This window comes from Crassostrea angulata, chromosome 9 (genome assembly GCF_025612915.1).
Source record: "Crassostrea angulata isolate pt1a10 chromosome 9, ASM2561291v2, whole genome shotgun sequence".
In the NCBI taxonomy this organism is placed as follows: Eukaryota; Metazoa; Mollusca; class Bivalvia; order Ostreida; family Ostreidae; genus Magallana; species Magallana angulata.
Window position 1 is genome coordinate 20,982,123 of NC_069119.1, and position 16,166 is coordinate 20,998,288.

At 34.8% G+C, this 16,166-nt stretch overlaps 1 protein-coding gene across 1 annotated transcript; it reads left to right on the forward strand.

Moving 5' to 3' along the window:
* The first annotated feature begins 10,511 nt into the window (after positions 1–10,511).
* Positions 10,512–13,171, forward strand: LOC128163503 (uncharacterized). Its single transcript, XM_052827116.1, has 3 exons — positions 10,512–10,767; positions 12,432–12,618; positions 12,757–13,171. The coding sequence occupies exons 1-3, from the start codon at positions 10,564–10,566 to the stop codon at positions 12,867–12,869; spliced, it is 504 nt and encodes a 167-aa protein (XP_052683076.1). The 5' UTR covers positions 10,512–10,563; the 3' UTR covers positions 12,870–13,171.
* Positions 13,172–16,166: the final 2,995 nt, after the last annotated feature.

The following is a 16,166-nucleotide window of genomic DNA, read 5'->3' on the forward strand; positions in this document are numbered from 1 at the left end:
TCTTACTTACTTATGCTTACTAACACATGTAACATGCGCGGATCTAGTGGGGGGGTCGGGGGGGTCCCGACCCCCCCTGGAAAATGAAAATTTATTAAATTTACATAGTAAAATTATCGCGAAAATATGCCTCGGACCCCCCCTGCCAAACACAATTATCCTTCGGACCCCCCCTGGAAAAAATTTCTGGATCCGCGCATGTGTAATACTATGTTGTATTATAATTTATATATAATTTATTAGACCCTTGACATCACAAGTTAATGCAAATATGTCATTGTACTTCATGTACCATTGTATGATAATGGTTTGAGAGAATAAATTGAATTGAATTGCTTACCCCCAACATACTTCAAGTTCCATTTATTTTTACTTATAACATATAATGTTATATATATGAGGTGCATAAGAATTATTTTCAAAAGTATAAGAAAAGCAGGATTTACAAAAGAGAAACAGAAAAAAGTAAACAATGAATTTTTTGTAGTTGTTATGTATAGGATGACCAACTAAATCAAATATTTTTCTAATTGATGTACAAATTTTCATAAAGAATTACATGGTTTGAAGATGACGTAAGTGCAAAAATTTTAAAGGTGTTTCGGTTTTTAAGATAATAATTACTAAACAGTTTTTTTCTTACATGTGACAATGCACTACACGAACAAACTTGAACGTTTCTGAGTTGTTTTTCTAATCCAATTTAAATTTGGGTAAGATTACATGACCATTTAATATCCATAAATAAAATCGGTTTTAAATGCACCGAGCAATCTTGGACTGCAATCTTGGACTCTACAAAAGGGCGTGCGTTCACACACGTGTCTAAATGACAGCTTGATAACTGTCAACACCAACACCTTTTTTTATTTATATGTATTTTTTTCTGGGGATCAATAGGTAATCGTAGGGAGTTTGTTTATATAATAAACACGTCCTTTTGCTTCGATTTATTACTGTTAGGAGGAAAATATACGTTCTAAATCATTTTAGAGTTAACTCTTTTTCAATAAAATGAAATGACTATTTTTTGGTCAATATTTTTTAGGAAAAAAAAAACCATAATGCTACAACGAAAGCAAGTTAAAAAAGAATGAACTCTCATATCTCTTAAATGCCCCAGTGATACCTCTCCGACTAATATTAACGGACTTCCAATGGGGAAAATTACAACTTAAAAATTTGATCAAAATGGTGTCCGTTAATGATTGTCGATCAGGTACTTTAATGTATCAAGTTATCAACCGTGTAATCTTTAGGTTGACAACGTCTTGGACGACATCGTTCAAGATATTGTCAACATAAAGATTATACTGTTTGGGTAATAAACAATATAATATTAAAATAAAATCAATGGCGTATTCTAAGGGGGCACCTGGCGCCCTCTCCCCTAACATTGTCAAAGCTAAGTTAAATTATACTCCGTATGGTAAAGAAAACATACAACTTGCGAGTCTTAATTTTCAACTTTTTGGAAACTCGGGATTTCTCAACATTAGACTGATTTCAATATTGCAGTATGAAAAAAAACCGTGGGTTTAATGGTGTAACATACATGTACCACTGGCGTCGGAAGCAAATTGAAAGGGGGGGGGGGGCTAGACTAATCCTCTGAAATATTGAGAAAAAAGTAATTCCCAAAATCATGGAAATCCTAATCCGCGGGGGGGGGGGGGGGGGGGGGGGGGGGGGGGGGGAGTAATATGCTTGTGAATCCAACTTTTCAATCTTTCAAGGTAAATTTAGAAACAATAATCTTTCATGCGTGAAAAAGTGGGGGGGGGGGGCTGAACCCTCTATTATGCTATGTTTCTAATGGTAAGGTATAAATTTGCAAAAAAAGTGGGGGGGGGGAGCTAAGCCCCCCCTAGCCCCCCCCCCCCCCCCCCCCGGTTCCGATGCCTATGTGTACATAGAATGCCCATTTCCGTTACGCTGTGCTTGGGTTTAAATGTGACCAGTCACCAACCTTTAAGTAATTGGTTATACTAGCTAGTGTTGTAACCAATCTTCCATGTTTATCATAAAACATGCTGGCATGGTTATTTTCTTTTAAACTTCATTTACAACAATATTTCATATATTTCTGCAAGGCAGAGGGCTTTGATATGGTTACTGCAGGTCGTAAATTTACTACCTTTAACAATTGTAAATAGTTTCATTACTTTATAAGTATAATCATGAGAAGAAATATGTTGAACACTTTATTTTTACCCTACAAAATCTGTAGAATCGAGGAACTTCAGGGGGCTTCGCCCCCCTCCCGCCCCCAGGGCTTTGTCCGGGACCCACTGGGGGCCTCAATGCGGCCCAGGCCCCTGCTTAAAACTGACGCTCCTCTTTCTTCAAAAAAGGGGGGGGGGGAGTAATATGCTTGTGAATCCAACTTTTCAATCTTTCAAGGTAAATTTAGAAACAATAATCTTTCATGCGAGAAAAAGTGGGGGGGGGGGGGGCTGAACCCTCTATTATGCTATGTTTCTAATGGTAAGGTATAAATTTGCAAAAAAAGTGGGGGGGGGAGCTAAGCCCCCCCCTAGCCCCCCCCCCCCCCCCCCCCCCCCCCGGTTCCGACGCCTATGTGTACATAGAATGCCCATTTCCGTTACGCTGTGCTTGGGTTTAAATGTGACCAGTCACCAACCTTTAAGTAATTGGTTATACTAGCTAGTGTTGTAACCAATCTTCCATGTTTATCATAAAACATGCTGGCATGGTTATTTTCTTTTAAACTTCATTTACAACAATATTTCATATATTTCTGCAAGGCAGAGGGCTTTGATATGGTTACTGCAGGTCGTAAATTTACTACCTTTAACAATTGTAAATAGTTTCATTACTTTATAAGTATAATCACGAGAAGAAATATGTTGAACACTTTATTTTTACCCTACAAAATCTGTAGAATCGAGGAACTTCAGGGGGCTTCGCCCCCCTCCCGCCCCCAGGGCTTTGTCCGGGACCCACTGGGGGCCTCAATGCGGCCCAGGCCCCTGCTTAAAACTGACGCTCCTCTTTCTTCAAATCTTGGATCCACCCCTGCAAATGCAAAAAGCATAAGAAACTAGTAGAACGATTTTTGAAGAATTGTTACCCTTTTCACAAACGAATGTCCGACGTACTGTATCTCTGGTCCAACGGACATTGCAGCTATTGAGAAAATCGGACACTGGGTCACTATGGTTTTGAAAAGGCTCAAATCTTTATACCGCATAGAACGGACTTCTTGCATCTAGAGCAAGCGGCGAATAAACCAAATAAACGGATCTATATCGAATGAAAAAGGACAAAATACGCATCCAATTAAACGGAGGCGAAACAATTCAAAAACTCGCCATCCGTAACTTAATCGGGTGGAGTGAGACCTTTCCTAATTTGCCGGGTATTGATTTCGTATTTGACAAGTTTTTATGTCTTTTAACATAGTTTTAATCTAGATTAAAGGCCACTCTGTTCAATGATGTGTATGATAATAAGCATAACAGGCAATAAATAAGAAATAGATTTATGTACTGTACTTACGCTTTCACGCTTTTTCGAACATTTGATATACTTTTTGATAACTCTGACAAGTGTCCATATCTTTTAAATCTGTGAATACCAAAAAGTTGCTACTTCACCTTTAAAAACTACCGCACTGAAATCGGATAACGGCGTCGAATATCGTGAATTTATAGGCTTGTTATAATTTGATTTAATATCACTACTGATACAACGCATCAAACCATCCTTACAGAACTGTATAGGTGTGTTAAATCTGTTAGACACGGTATATATTACATTTCATAGAGAAATTACATGTAAATACATGAATTACTTAAGTCCTCGTCATTCGTTGTAGGGTATGGGACTGCTACAGCAGTCCTCCTTCTTATTCAGTGTATGGTTGTTCTTTTGGCTCATTCCAGATCTTTTATTCTTATTCTTCTTCCGCTATCCAGTGATTGCCCTGTTTTCTTGTTGACCTTGTGGGCTCGAGTCCAATGCATCTCTGGTTTTATTGTTTTTGGGGATTTCTCCATGTCAAGTGGCCAATCCTTTTGGGGTTTTCTCTATGTCATGTGGCTAATCCATGCTGATCGTTTTGGGGTTTTTTTTTGTTTTTTTTTTTTTTTTTTGGGGGGGGGGGTGTTTTCTTGGGGGGGGGGGGGGGGCATGCTTCAGTAGCTGCTCATTTGTTATCTTTACTGGCCGACAGACTTTCCAGATTCTTTGGACTTTTTTCTTGTAATCCAACAGATGTACTTTGCAATCAATTAAATAATCACAAAATTATGACAAAATGAATTTACGTAAGATTTTACATATGGCATATTTGCCTCACTTGAAAATCTATAAAGAAGTTTAACAAAAAATCATCTACAAGGACATTTTAGTTTGATTTTCTTGATCGTCGTACATGTTGTACCCACAAAAAACCGAAATATTCTTTGGAGACTTCAATTATCTCACAAAAGACAAAATACGTCTTAAAAGCAAATCTGCGTAATTACAGATTGCAAAAGGTGTCGCCATGATTCTACTTGCCATAAACAATAACCGTGATGCTCCTTCATCAGTGGCGCTGAGATAAGACATCTTCTATCTAAATTGACAGTTCTCTTGTCCAAGACAAATCACGTGTAAATCCGTTATAACAGATTTCTCATTGACTAAACTTGCCATCATTGTTTTGTATATTGTTTGTTGGCTTGAATCGCATTAGCATGCATATTATCTGCATAAATACTTTTCTCTCGAATCTAGATGTCGCATATTCTTAATTTTTTTTACTGTTCTAAAAAAGGTTTAATTTTTCATCTAAAAAAATAAGTATGCTTAAATCTTTAAGATTAAAACTAGGAAAAATACATTTCCAAAAAGGCGATACTAGCAAGATTTTAGGTATTATGTCTATGAAGCATCGACTTTGATATGGTTCCGTATACCTTCGGAATTCTAACAAATGCCTCCCCAATCCGCATTCAATTTGACTGTTTCATTTACACGCATTTGTAACAGGCGGGTTGTAACATTAATTAGTAATTAACTACTAGAGGTGAAATGTAACGTTATTTAGTAATAATAAAGGTGAAGGGTAATTCTTGGACTGATATTGTTATCAATTAAACCTTAAGAAATTGCGAATAAAATATCTCTATATGGAAAGACTAGAAGCTTTCGTTCACATCTTGTATCGATTGTACCCCAAAAAGCCCTTAGACACGGATATCTGAAAGATGATACTGATGAGTAAGTTCATTCCTACAGAGCTTTTAAAATAATGTCAGCTGAACAAGAGGGCAGTCATATTACATGATACATCAGAGGGTAATTAAATGCTGATAAGCTGATTAGTTTTATAGCAATCCTTGAACGGTATCATCTGGATTATATTGACGTTGTCTTTCATGGTCGCCGGGGAAATATATTCCATAAAAGAAACATAGGTAATCAAAGATGACAGTGCTCAACGAGGCGAGGCATCACCTTTATGAGACCACCTCTATCATATTATATGAAACTCATAGCCAATGATCTATATCAAAATAGTGGATATTGTAGTGTGGTTTGACAAAATATCGTTTATCATAATACGATACAAAACTGAATCAATGTAAGTATCTACTTCTAGAGAACACAGTCAATATTTTATGCATAGTGGGAGACCGCTGTTTTGAGTCAACCGACTTAACTTAAAAATCAAAATGAAAGATACGACCAATTAATTACCCCCACCTTCCACCCCCATCCACATACCTCGGCTTTTAGACTTGTGCATTGACGATGGACTAGTGTATATGCCAACAGTCGTTAGGTATTAGTTAACCTTCAAGGTTTTTGACCGACGGACTAGTGCTTATGCCAACAGTCATTAGGTATTAGTTAACCCTCAAGGTCCTTGAGCAAAAACCACAGAAGCATTGCAGAATGTAAAAATATTTATTAGAACATAATACAAAAACTGATATTCAACGCACTTTTTTAATTAACACAACATGAGAAAAAACCATGGGTAAATACAGTATACGTGGAATCCATACGCCTGCCGTTTACCTGAAGATGATTTAATATTTTTCTTACGTTAGTACATGTATTTTATTTTACTGTACTAAAAAGCAAGCATAGATAAAAAGGCAAAAAATTGCGAAGGGCTTAAAAATAAAGGGAAAACTCTTTTGTAGAAATCTTACGACTGTCGATTTAATATGCACGGTTGCCATTTTATTTATGTCATTTTTATTTGTATAAACTAATTTATGAATTACTTAAGATTGCTTTATATAGACTTAACATTTTGCCTTATAATTATGTTCAGAACTTTACTTATTGCTGCTATTGATTCGTCATATTATATGAAGTCGGGTGATACGAGTATGATATAGTATGTATGTCATCCCTTTTAAGTTTGACAAAGTTTTGTTTTCTATCAGAATTTAATGTTTTGATTATTACGCCTGTCACTGAAGCTTTTTATGATAGAAATACAGGGTAAGATTTATCAACACGTCTATAGATACGAAACGCCCAAGGTATATTCCTTTTGTACGCTTTTACGCTTGTCGAATACCTATATTATTGCATGATATGATTTTTTTCATTAATTTGTTTTCTTCAGTCAACTGTGTACATGATCATAGAATGAGAATTAAATAAAACTTTCTGTGTTGTAAAGAGGGATACTATTAATCAATATCATAACTTTTCGCCTAACGCAAAAATTGATAATCTTGTATTTTCAAACAATATTTCATATTTCATTTAACTTTACAAAGTAAACGAATAAAGACATAACAATTAGATTTCAATGATATTAAAACGTAACACGAAACTTGTGCATCCAGTATATTTTTTTCAGGGGGGGGTAGTATTTAGGTCCCCCCCCCCACTTTTCAATTTGCTTCCGACGCCACTGCTATATATGGGAACCCTTATGAGAAAGGAGAAGGCTTTAGAAACGTGGCGTGTACATACGTGTATATAGTTGTTTGCGTGTTAAAGCAAGAAATTAAGCTGTTTTCTTGCATCTCTATCCCTCTCCCTCTATCTTTGTCTCCTCTCCTTTCACTTCCTCTCTCTCTCTCTCTCTCCTCTCTCCGTCTTTTCCATCCACTGCCCTCTCTTTCTTTCACTCTTCATTAACGGAAACAATTCAAATATCAAGAGAAAAAATACTAATAAATGTAGTTGCACCTGCGTTCAACTGTTCTAGTACATGTATTTTTCAATAAAAAAAAATCAATAAAAATATGGAGAAAACTGCAGCGAGTCGGTAAGCGTAAGACATTCACATTCCAAATGTTCGACGTCTGAACGTGGTGGTTTTAATTTATTTCATGAGTAAAAATTTTATGAGTCAAAAAATGAACGCAATATTCTATGCAGATCGGTTGTCTTTGAATATCTTCCCGACAATTTTTATATCAATCAACCATACTGACTATAATTAATCGTAGGTCGTGGAGGTTTTGATAAAAAAAAAAAGAATAATGCATGCATTCGTAATTATTGATTCTTCAATGTATATAATCATACCAAACGGCTTACAATATCATTCACTTCATTATCCCTCAAACGGTTACACTCACAGTTTTGTAAATAAAAAAAAACAGGACCACAATCAGAACATGCACATACAGATTAATGTACTTTAATATCATTTTATTACAAATCATGCACTAATAACAAGATAATTTACTTATTATGTTCTTTGCTATAATATTTTGGGCGAATCGGGGTTGGGGCTACATGTCCAAAGATAACTAGTGATCGTTGCTCTACCGATACACGCGTATACATACACGTGTTAGTTTCTTGTGTATTCTGTGTGAATTGAACGGTTTTTTGTCTCTTAAGAAACAATAGACCTTACCTACCTGTATATTGGAAGACGACCGTGAAGCACACAGCTTGTACACAAGCCCCCTCTCTCTCTCTCTCTCTCTCCACCTCTCTCTCTCTCTCTCTCTCTCTCTCTCTCTCTCTCTCTCTCTCATTTGCATGTTTTTAGGTGACTAAGAAAAATAGTTATGAAGGAGTCGATCTACCTAAGTATGTTTTAAGATACTGTGTATAGCCTTTGAACTTACAACTAATTATTAACCCAAAAGTATTATTAAAACCTTGCAGTCCACTTTAATTATTCCAATTGATAGAGCAAGGTCGCCATATCATGGTTTCTGTCTCATATATTTGTATTTTTTATGTATCTATATGAAATTGAAAAATAATACCATTTTATCCTTATATATGTATATCTCATGTACAAGCACTTAATAAAAAAAATATTTCTGATTAATAAGCCATCAGTTTTTAATTGGTCAGACTTACTTCTCTTCATAAAACGTGTATAGTCCATTCATAACCGTAAACATTGAAACATTTGTGTTACTATATACAATGTATCCTCGAGAAGCTTATAAGATATACAGAAAAACAAAACTTATTTTGTAGGGAAAATTATCATTCATTATTATTTACGAGACAGTCCAGGCTTATAACCAAGAATATTGACATGATTTGAATCACTTTACAATGTTAATCATTAAACCAGGGTTCTTTTTTTTCTCCATTAAAAACTGAGACCATAAATCGTAAAATTTTAAGCCGGTCACATTTTCATCAGCTTGGAAAAATTAAACGAACTTAATACTGAATGATAACCCCAAAATAAAGCATATACTGAACATGTAGCTGCAATAATTATACCGGTATATTGATTGTGTTGAATATTGAATCAACCTACAGAGTTCTGCTTTGATTTGGTGATTGCATGCTCTATAAGTCTGCTTTTTTTCTTCTATACGAACAGAAAAAGCCGGTTATTTTTTTAAATATTCAAACTGATACCCCCCCCCCACCCCTCTTTTCCTTGAATGGAATAATTATCCGCTACACTGATATCATGCAATGTAAAATTTTGCTGCAGGCTTATTCATGAATTAATGTCCTGTGTAATATTTGATTTTAAAAACGCAGCGAAACAGTACCAGAATCTAGAGATTTAGATATAGTTTGATGAACTAGGCAGTGAAATTCTTGAGATGAAAAAGTTTTTCAAGATGTAAACAGTTACAAACATTGTACAGAACTAATTGTGTATGAAAATGTAAATGCACGTGCACTTTGCTCAAAAAGTCTAACCTTTCCCCATATACATTTACTAGAATTAATAATTTAGGAGCATAAATATTTATAAAATCTGGAATGTTACACAACTGAAGTACGCTAGCCTGTTTGTTTAAGAAATACATTATATTGCCTTCATACACGGATAAAGGTTATGCCAGTCCACTAGTACTTCTCTAAAAAATGAAATTGTCCAATTGCATCTAGTTGGTGTAAATATTAATTTCCATTAGGCTGCATGTCTTGAATTTTGTATTTACATGTTCACCCAACACAGTTTTTACAGTTTGACTCCATACGTATTTCTGAACTTAGTATAACAGTGCATTAATTATATATATTCACATCAGTATACTTTGAAGTTCCTTCTTATTTCAGACACCACTTTTAGATCGTATGAATATAAAACAAAATATTTTGATTATACGTAAAATACATGCATATTTTAAGGGTTCCTCTAAAAACTAGAGACCATCTTTAATCTTAAAATTCGAGCAGAGACATACAAAAGTCCTGTACATGTATATATATATAACAGTACATATTTCCCTGATTCGAGTTTGTAATATATCTTTAATTAATTGCAACAAAAGAATAAGGGTATGATAACACTAATACAGTATAACGATAACTATGTAAAAAGCTGAAGTTTTTCAAGAAATAAAAATAAAAGACATGGATAAATGATTAAATCAGCAGGCTTATTACAACTCAGTGTCTCGGCAGGCGTAAGCAGGGTAAGAACTCTTTCAGTCTTTGTCTTCTTTACAGACTTTGAACATTTTTAATAATATTTTTCATTAAACAGCGAATACAAAATAACCTTTTGTTTCTTTGATAATGTATTTAGTTAGGAAACATAAAATATCCAAGAAAAAAAAATTATCTATCAGATAAACGACAGGCGTCTAGATTTCCTCGGCAGGCGTATGAATTCTACGTAAGAGTTGTCTATCTTTACCAACATTGAACATTTTTGCTAATTTTGTGCTAATTAATCAATATAAAGTCAACTTTTTGTTATTATGATACTTAATTTAGTTAAGTTAAATAAAATATCAAAGAAAATATTAAAATAATCCGTCAGGTAAACGGCAGGCGTGTGGTTTTCTCTCGGCAGGCGTGTTTTCCACGGCATGCGTATTTTAGTATGACCGCGAGATATGTCAACTTCTACCTAAAAGAAAAAACATTAAAGAAACTCAATATTCTCCGGATAATTTTTTTTAAAATTTATTCATTTATCCCGATTTTGAGTTATTCGGTCAAGAAAATAAAATATTTATCATTTATTCATAGTGTTTGTCGCGCCACTATATATATATAATTTATTTTTTTTCCATATTGATCAATGGCTTTCCCCGCCCCCTGTAGAATAACAAGAATAATCTAAATATAGATTTTCTATTTACATTGGAGGAACGAAAGACGGACACGAAAGTAAACCAAGGGAAAATGGATGATATTGTTAAAAGTATCATGAGTGTGCCGATATCCCCCGTGGAACTGTTAAAGGTTTTCACGTGCATGTTAGCGGGAATTTACACGGGCTGCAGTGTGTATGCAGCAGTGATAGAGGCCCCCAGTCGATCCAACCTCCCCCTGCATTCTCTGTGGGAACAATGGTCCACCAGCTTCACCAGGGCAGCCAAACTCATCGTAAGTCACATTCTCGCAAGAATCGGGCTGATAAATATGTGTTATTTGACGAATTATTTCTTGATGCATTATCACGAGAAATGGGCCTAGATCAACTGTAAACAAAGCTGAATAAATGTCACGGTAGAGTGCACACGATCTCTCTTTCTTTTTGTAAAGGGGCGGATCATTGAACAGTATTTGGTGTATTTGATCACAGGGGCCAAGCCCGTTTTGACATTAATTTCAATGTAATCATAACGGGTTTTGTCCCTGTGGTATGGATATTAAAAGATGAAATATCACACAGTAAAATAAATAAATGTAAATTATATAATTTTATATTATATATGACTAAAAATATATTGAAGATATAAATATTTTTAACTTTGTCGAGTATAGTTTTATTATACTTTCATGTTAAATGGTTTAGACGCAGTTGGTAATCCGTTATATTACCCCCAGCGTTAGCAACACACTTGGCAACGGGTAACACAAAGAATTGTTACATGCGCGTAAATTATGCGTGTATGGTTTGCTGTAGAATTCACTTCATTTCTTTAAAATTTTAAAAAAGTCATTCAGTCTAATAAAATAAATAGTGCCTTTTTGGGAGGGTAACTGTTGAAATTGACACCCCTCGAAAACCATTGTCAACCTCCGCTTTGCGTCGGATGACAATGGTTGTCTCGGGGTGTCAATGCAGTTGCCCTCCCAAACAGGCACTATTTATATAATAGCAAAGCCCATGAGAACAAATAGAGCATGTTAATTAGTACCTGATTAAACCCCTGTGCATACATGTATAGCCTGAATGTGTATGGTATGGAGAGATTGATGTTGATCGTTGATTTAGGGAAATTGTTTATTAGGATAAAGATATAAAACCAGGTAACTGTGATATGGCCCATGCAGTATATTATATGCTATGCTATTTACTGAAGTCATATCAAGTGTCAGAGCTAGAGTTTTTCTTATTTTCAATATGAAATTTTTTTTTTTTAAATGTGTTTATATTGAAAGTTTGTATGAATAAACCTTCGTTGTTCAAGCAGGTTTGTGGGGTTTTTTTCTGAAATGTCCACAAACTTGTTTCTGTTTGTACCCTAAAGAACCACCAAAGCATTATTTCAAATCAACATGTATAAATGAAAATAAAATAACATTAGAGTATACAAGCATTCAAATAATTTTTTATTTAAATTTCATCTTACTGAAATTTGCAAACTTGTACATTACATTGTACATACATTACTTATTCTTACAATCTTGATTAAAAAAAAATTGTCCATGCAATGCAACATAGTAAACAATAGACGCACGTTTCTTAATTTTATTAATGATCCGACATTCTATATATTTGATGACATATTTCTAGCTACAAGAGTGTTAAAACTTAATTCTGTATACTCATCTTTTCTTAAAGAGAGTGTTAAATCGCTGTTCAATACAAGTGTTTTTATGCCGTTACACCTTTATACGTTTAGATTCTTAAATTTAATTTTGCGATTTTATTTGCTAAATTGAATTACGGTGATTTTTTTAATTGCATATTTATTTTTTAGGATTCAGGTGAAATCAAAAATTTGAAACTACACTGGAAAGAGCAGTCCACTAAAAAACATATACTAGTAAATTATACTTCATTGCAATGTATTTATGTTGAGTTTTGCCTCATATTACAGCCTGTGATGTCGCTGTGTATGGCAGCGTCCTCTGGAGGCGTGTTCTACCTAAGCCCCGCCTCTGATGAGCTGCGGAATCTTTGGCTGGCTCCAGTGGCCTTCTCTCTCTTCTCGTTTGTCTATACCATAATCGTCATGCGTCCGGAAATTAAGATTCTTTTGGAGAAAGATGTCATTACAAAGAAAGGTAAAAATGGCACTTACAATAACCCTGCAGGTTTCTTTTTAATGTTCTCTTTAATAATATATTCGATTTAATAAACCTAGTTTTGATTTATACATGTGACGATGACTATTGAAATGTTTGACCGTGTCATGTTGACAGGGAATCAGTGGGTGAGGGAGGCCGTGGAACGCTGGATCTCCCGCCATTACATCCGGGCAGTCCTCGTCTGGGTCGCATTTGTGCTGGTTCTCTTCGCTACTGTGAAATCCTAAACGTTTATAACAGCATAAATTGTATGGATTTCATTTTTTACATATCCTGTGCATATCAGTTTTCAAAAGTAGTGGGGTGGGTAGGGGGTTCGTTTTCCTTTCTTATGAGTTTAACTTTTTATGCATGTATGGTTGTTTTTTTTTTACTTTTATGTTCCATACAATATTTGTGTATTTGATGTGCCTTTTACAAATTTATGAAATGGATTTACACAAAGCAGCAATATAAGAAACATCCATTGAGAAACCATAGATCTTAAAGAATGCAAGTACATGTAGATTGAATAAAACTGATGAATGAATTTTTGTTGCATTTTTATTCTTGACGTATAGACATTAGAACCATTTTAATAAGAGCTTGGACTTGGGGTTGTTGTGTCAAACAGGAATGTGACGTAGGCCTGTCTATTTCACTGTTGGGCACACAGCCATGGCTCTTTGAAATCAACAAGATTTGTCTGGCTTTTGAGCTAAGACTACGCAATCAGTGCAGGTTTCGCCTGAAATCGCGTCATTTTTAACTTGTTTTGACGCAAGAAATAGATAGCTACGTGCAACCGAAAGTCCAAAGTCTTGTTAAGGTTCTATGATATCAAATTCAATATGATTACCATTAGATCCTTTGGTGAAGTAGCGATCTCCGTGAGAGAACTCGCGGGTGTAATTGAATTTCGTGATACTATTTTAGAGTGATCTGCCTTTTCATTAAAAATAAGCAAAGAATTTTAAACTGGGTTGCTTATATGCCTAACTGGATATTTGACGTTTAAATTTTAACGAAGCATTAAAAATACCCATGCTAACCATTCTAGACATTAAAAATTGAAAAACAAAATTTGAAAATGCTGAGCTCAAATTTCGTCTAGAGCCCTTTAAACCAAAACACATGTACAATTTGTGGGCTTGACGTATCAGAACGGCTTACGGAGAAAACTCTTATATATACACGGATCATTGATAAAAACGTGTAAAGTTACGTCGCAAGCCACGGGTTTTGTGTCCATTCTATTTCCACATTCCCTATTTTATTTGTGGAAATAGAATGGACACAAAATCCGTGGCTTGCGACGATGGTAAAGTTATAGCTTTCACATACACGTAATTACATTACATTACATTGAAACTTTTCCACCCTATAAAAATATCTTGCAATTTAATAATTTGATTATCTTCTACACAAACTCTCTCTCTCTCTCTCTCTCTCTCTCTCTCTCTCTCTCTCTCTCTCTCTCTCTCTCTCTCTCTCTCTCTCTCATGCATAATTTATCTAAGGAAGTTACTTCTATTCACCTTTTCACTGTCCTTTTCTTGAGTCGAATCCCAATCTTCAAACGGGTTTTCAAAATGTGTATAAATATTTGTACCAGTATATTTGCTGTTCACTTTAACGTCTTCCTCTTCCATCATTGCGTCTGTTATATAGTTATAATAGTTTTTCAAACGAGATATGTCAACTTCTACCTAAAAAAAAACATTAAAGAGACTCTGTATTCTCATTTACTAGTATCCTGTTTTTTGAGTTATTCGATCATGAAAATCAAAGATTGGCGGGGGTAGGGTGGGGGGGGGGGGGTATACAGTGTACATGTAAGGGCATTTCTAAGTGGTGTGATGCTTTTATCATGATAATATCATGTAGATGTAGATGTATGTTGTATTGAAAAAAATTTCTTATATTGAAGGAGGTTGAGAATCAATTGACCTCTAAAAGGTTTGGCAAAGATGTTTTACTATGGAGAGCCCTATGAATCTGTGTTAAATAGAGGAAAGTGGAAATGGTGGGTTCACTTCAATGGCCATATTTTTCTGAAACCTCAATGGAATTGGGAATATGGGGTATACTTTTTCTCAGAATTGCATTAGCTTTCTAAGTCTAAGACCAAACATTTATTCATTGAATGATAATGTACTAAGTTAAAGGTAGCAAGGCACAGTTTCGAATAAAGTACCCGTAAATAATTTTGTAAAATTGAGAGTTGCTGTACTTGAAGGCTTATGAGTGTTGTAATTAATGATTCATGAAATGAATTTTATGATTATCTTTAGTTATCGGGATGTCTCCTGTTTGAATTGGTATGCAATATGAAGGCTCCTAATGTTAAGTGCATGAGAAGCAGGAGTAAATTTTGAAACTTTTGGCTATGACTGTTGTGTTGACTGCACAGTGATATTGCAGTTTACAAATGGGAGGTTATATAACTTGGAATGTAGGTGAATGGGACATTATATACCTTTTTACTGGTTATGAGGATGTAGCAAGTTTATTTTCCATCAAGACAGCAACTATATCATGAGGCCAAGCCGAGGGATAAAGTTGCTGTCGAGGGGGACAATAAACTTACTATTGTCCAAATAGTAAATATGTATTAATTTTTATTATTAAAGAAAACTTTATTTGTCGGCAATGCAGAATTTTTTTTATGATAAATAAATTAGAGTTATCGGACTAAGAATTTAATGCAGCGATCGGATTACATCAGAGGTTTTCCGAGTTTGAAAATGAGGGAAATTGAATGAATGCTGCTTGTGAATGGTTTTGATGACTAATTACCATGGACAGATAGCACAGAAATTATTTCACGGTTAGATAGAAAAACATATTTATGTGGGTACCCTATAGTGATAAGTTTGTCCGTCTGTCCATCCGTCCATCTCTCCGTCCAAGATCACTTATCCGGAGCATAGCTTCTCTCCCTTTGGCTCAATCTGGCTCATACTTCACCCACATAGTGCCGTTAGGTAAAGGGTTTGCAGTGAACTTGAACCATATTCATAGGTATAAGGTTAAGGTAATCGCATAGTTATGTATTAAATCCTTGTCTTTATATATATATATATATATATATATATATATATATATATATATATATATATATATATATATATATATATATATATATACTATGATTTTGTTCATGCTCTGCTTCTTGCAGGAACATCAAGCTTTACTCTCGACATTAACGGAAGACCCACTCGTTGCTTTACAACAAGCTTTGCTCTAGTTGTTATTATTCTTTCTTCTTCTTTTTTCTTACTGATTTTGTGCAGATGATTTCTCGGAGATGGCTCAATAGATTTCATTCAAATTTTCCCCAGTCACGCGTTAGTTACTAAAGTTTATTGGTTTTTTAAATTTTCAAAAAATCACTCCCGGTCGGAAGTTATCGTCGATAAACGATTTTTAAAAGTGAATTTTGTCTGCGACGTTTCTCGAAAACAAGTAAAGATACAAGGCTGAAATTTTCAGAGATGATAGATCTTCCATTTTTCTGGTGCAACACACTCAAGAAAATGTCC

Excerpts from the sequence above, each read along its gene's own strand:
- LOC128163503 (XM_052827116.1), top strand. The coding sequence starts at position 10,564 with ATGGATGATATTGTTAAAAGTATCATGAGTGTGCCGATATCCCCCGTG. Across the intron at positions 10,768-12,431 it reads CCAGGGCAGCCAAACTCATC|CCTGTGATGTCGCTGTGTAT; the intron begins GTAAGTCACATT and ends CTCATATTACAG. Across the intron at positions 12,619-12,756 it reads AGATGTCATTACAAAGAAAG|GGAATCAGTGGGTGAGGGAG; the intron begins GTAAAAATGGCA and ends TCATGTTGACAG.